Raw genomic sequence first — 4050 nt, 5'->3', positions numbered from 1 at the left:
GGAATTTTTCGAGGAATTCTAGGAGGAATTCCTGGAAGAGTTCCGTTAAAAATTCATCTAGGATTATCTGGAGGAATGATCAGGATCGAGGATCAATTCTTAGAGAAATCCATAGGAGAAAAATTGTAGGAATTCTGACAGTCATTCCTAAAAGAAAATTTCAAGAGTATTCTCTGGAGAAATTATTGGAGTATTTACCAGAGGAATTATTTGAGGAATTTATGGTGAAATATATGAGGCTTCCTGGAAAATTAATGGAGGAATGTCTGAAGAAACTTCTCGAGGAATTTCTGAAGGAATATCTGGAGGAATTTTTGAAGACATTCATTATTGCATCCCTGGAGGAATTCCGGTAGAAATTTCAGGAAAAAATCCTGGAGAAATTCCTAGGGGATTCCGTGGAGGATTCCCTGGTGGAATTTCTCGCGGAATCATTCGAGGAACTCCTGGAGGAATTCCTGGAAGAGTTTCGGGTGAAATTACTTTAGGATTTTCTGGTGGAGTTCATGGATGAATTTCGGGGAGAAATCCCTGGAGGCATCTCGGAGAAGTTTCTGGATGAATGTCTGAAAGAACTACTCGAGCAAATTCTGAGGAATACCTGGAGGATTTTTTTGAGGATTTTCTGAAGAAATTTATGAATGAAATCCTGCATGAATTCTTGGATAAATTGCTGGAAAAAATCCTGAAGAAATTCCTGCAGGAATCCGTGGAGGATTTCCTGGACAAATTTCATGTGGAATTCCTCGAGAAATTCTTGGAAGGGTTCCGGGAGACATTCTTGGGGAACTCAGGCAGAAATTCCTAGAGGAGTTGCTGGAGGAATTTCAGGAGTTCTTCCTCGACAAATTTCTGAAAGAATTCCTGGTGGAATTTCAGGAGGATTTTTTGTGGAATTTCTGTAAAAAATTCATGGGTGGATCCCTGGAGGAATTCCTGATGAAATTGTTTGATAATTTCCTGGAGGAATCCATGGAAGAATCCTTCGAGAAATTTCTTGAGGAATACCTGGAAAAATTCCGTGAGAAATTCCTTTAGCATGTTATGGAGGCATCCGTGGAGGAAATATTTGGGAAATTCTGACAGGCAGACATTCAGGATTTTTCCTAGAAAAATGTCAGGAGGGATCTCTGGAGGAATTTTAGGAGTATTTACTGGAGGAATTCCTGGAGGATTTATTTGAGTAATTTCTGGATAAATATATGAGGCTTCCTGAGGAAATGTCTGAAAGAACTCCTCGAGGAATTCCTAAAGGAAACTCCTGAAGAAATTTCTGAAAAAAAATCTAAAGAAATTCCTGGAGGTGTTCCTGGCAGAGTTTTGGAAGAAATTCCTTTAGGATTTTCTGTAGGAATCCGTGGAGGAATTCCTGGAAGAAATCACTAGTTGCAACTCCAATTCTAGCATCACTAATTGTCCAGGATCAAAATTCTTTCACAACGACAATATTTTTTTTTCTATAATTGATAATTTTCTCGATGTTCTCCATTGTATTTGAAACGTTAATAAAATTTTATAAGAGTCGAGATAATGACTTCATATCAAAGTTTCGTAATGCCTTGAAATCGTCACCATCCGAAGCTTTCTCCAGAATCCCATTATGAAGTACTTGGCGATGTTAGCACCACCACCATATTGCGTGTAACACCATAATTCTATTTTGCACCATGATCATACATGTATTGCACCATTATTATGATGCCCCCCCTAAGCAAGAACCCTGCGCACGCTAGTGATCGTTCCCGGCCAGAATAAGATTCATTACACAGACGACGAGTACCTATAGCAACTAGCTATGAAAGTGTTTTCGGAGTTAAAATCCAGCTGGTGTTCCCGATTCTGTTAGTTTGTGCTGGATGAGAAGCTCTGTGGCGAAAAAAAAACTTAAAGCAGCAGTGACGTCGTGCGCTACTACACTTAAGCTATCAGTGAAAAGCTTGGAATTTTCTGGAGGACGATGTTGCATTAATAGCGATTTTTCACGGAGTTTTCTGGCGAATTGGTGAGATCGTTTCAGGCTACATAATATTTTATTTTATAACTTCTTTTTTCGGGGCGACGTTTATAAACCATTAAGTAACTTGTTTGTATTACGTCACAGCTCCTCAACTCCTAGAAAACAGTGTTTTGTTTCATTTCATTTCAGAGAGCGAGCAAAGGCGCTTAAACCTAGGTACAAGGGCCAGGACACGGACCAAATACCTGTGTTCCATCCCAGGATTCCAAGGACTATGGGGTGACATTAACCCTCTTAGCATCGTCACCCCCACCGATTTTTCACGTATTTGGCTTTCTATATAAAACTGAGCGGTTGGTACGAGATGTCCCCGCCTTCATGGTTTTATTGTAGAATCAATAACGCTGCACAGTAGGCCTGGCCGCTTTAATGCTGGTAATGAATTTTCGATGTACTGCAAGCATTAATAATGACAAGAAAAATGGTAGAAGTAGTCGATTCTATCATTTTCCAGGATTCTTTCAATGAATGGCTGTGTATGTGTAGACTAGACTAGACTTGTTAGAATCCCAATATGGCCGCCACAATGGCCGACTTTGGCACCTACTCACGATTTTGAGGGCACAAATCTCCTCGTAAACAAAACCAGCGCTTCTGAGCTTCCTTTTTTAAGCTTGTTACAAGTGAGCAAGAATAGAATAATAAAATGCATTGTTGTTTGAAGCGTGCTTCTTGAGTTTTGTGCGTCTGAAGTTTTGATGCACTGTTGAACCGGGACTTCAAGACGTTTGTCCTTAAACCAATACCGTTCATAAAATAACCATATGGTAAGGAGGTATTCCACTTGGGCCGTTACCACACATTTGAGAACCAACAAATTTTGTTCCGACGATAATGTCTGGTTTATTCTGTTCAAGTGAAACGAGAATCTCACTTGAAAACTTCTCAAGCGGTAATAAGATGTCTCAGAAAAGGTGCTTTCGTCTAAAATTAAAAATTCGATATATTTTTCAAAAATTCTAAATCTAATCGAATAATGTGTTTAAGCTGGACAAGTGACTATTTTGTCTAAAATTAAAAAATCGATAAATTTTTCAAAAATTGTAAATCTCATCGAATAATGTGTTTAAGCTGGACAAATGACGTGAATGCATCTCTGTTGAAGCAAGTTTTAATAAAAGACACTATGTATAACCATAGACAAGAAATGTGACACGAAATTCAAAAAAAAAAAAAATAATGACAACTTCTTTATTTCTGTGTTAGCTAACTTCTGATTCATTCTTTCAAAATTATACTAAACCATGTTATCTTCTTCATTGTCGTCGTTGTCATCCTCACCGGATAACGTTGAACTTCGATCTTCTTGAGGCCCCAGAGTAGTGGATGATTTGGCAATCTCTTCGAACCAAGTTGTGTTGACCCAAATCGGTGGCACTATTAACGTTCGAACCCTCGGCTTAAGCGTCGGGGTGTAAGGTGTCACTGTGGGTCCGTAATCCTTGTCGGGAAATATACAACCTTTTCTGCTGCAAATCACTTCACCGGAACTTGCTGCAGGCTGCGATAATTGTTGTGGAGAAGTTGTAGTAACCAATATAGATCGTTTTTGAGCAAAAAGGATCATCTTACCATCGGTGCACAGATAACAATGGCAATCAGCGTGCCCAAGATCAAGGCAACTATAACGGTCGACTTCATCTTTCGACTTCTGAAGTTGAAATGATGAATGATCGTCTGCAAATCAAAAGAAACTATAAAGTGATAATGTTTACAGTTTATTCAACTAAAAGTGGCGCCATAAATAGCCATTATTGATGAAATGCAATCAGTGAAGTCTTCCCTAACCAACGCATGTTGTTGCGTTTTGCAACTTACTGGCAGTGCATAATTGTAATGACTACAGAAGCGTGATAACCTTTCTGCTAGAGCAAAGCGTGCGATTAATTGATTGATTGAAATGTCATAACAATTACAGTTTACACCATTGATGATTCTGTAGTTCCTCATAATAAAAAAATGTTCATTAGACTGATGCAAGTTTTGAATTTGCTGAAGAGATTTGTTCAATTACTTTTTTTTTCTTTTGGTTG

At 38.6% G+C, this 4050-nt stretch overlaps 1 protein-coding gene across 1 annotated transcript; it reads right to left on the bottom strand.

Moving 5' to 3' along the window:
• Window positions 1-3186: 3186 nt before the first annotated feature.
• Window positions 3187-3750, bottom strand: LOC109420055 (uncharacterized). The gene is made up of 2 exons (XM_019694357.3): window positions 3590-3750; window positions 3187-3518 (listed from the first exon to the last, which is right to left on the bottom strand). The coding sequence occupies exons 1-2, from the start codon at window positions 3656-3658 to the stop codon at window positions 3255-3257; spliced, it is 333 nt and encodes a 110-aa protein (XP_019549902.3). The 5' UTR covers window positions 3659-3750; the 3' UTR covers window positions 3187-3254.
• Between the last annotated feature and the right edge of the window lie 300 nt (window positions 3751-4050).

Source organism: Aedes albopictus, chromosome 2 (assembly GCF_035046485.1).
Source record: "Aedes albopictus strain Foshan chromosome 2, AalbF5, whole genome shotgun sequence".
Lineage (NCBI taxonomy): Eukaryota > Metazoa > Arthropoda > Insecta > Diptera > Culicidae > Aedes > Aedes albopictus.
This window is presented reverse-complemented; position numbering and strand designations above follow the sequence as displayed.

Coding starts and splice junctions, on each gene's coding strand:
- LOC109420055 (XM_019694357.3), bottom strand. CDS start 3,658: ATGAAGTCGACCGTTATAGTTGCCTTGATCTTGGGCACGCTGATTGCC. Junction 3,519..3,589: donor TTGTTATCTGTGCACCGATG/GTAAGATGATCC, acceptor CAATTATCGCAG/CCTGCAGCAAGTTCCGGTGA.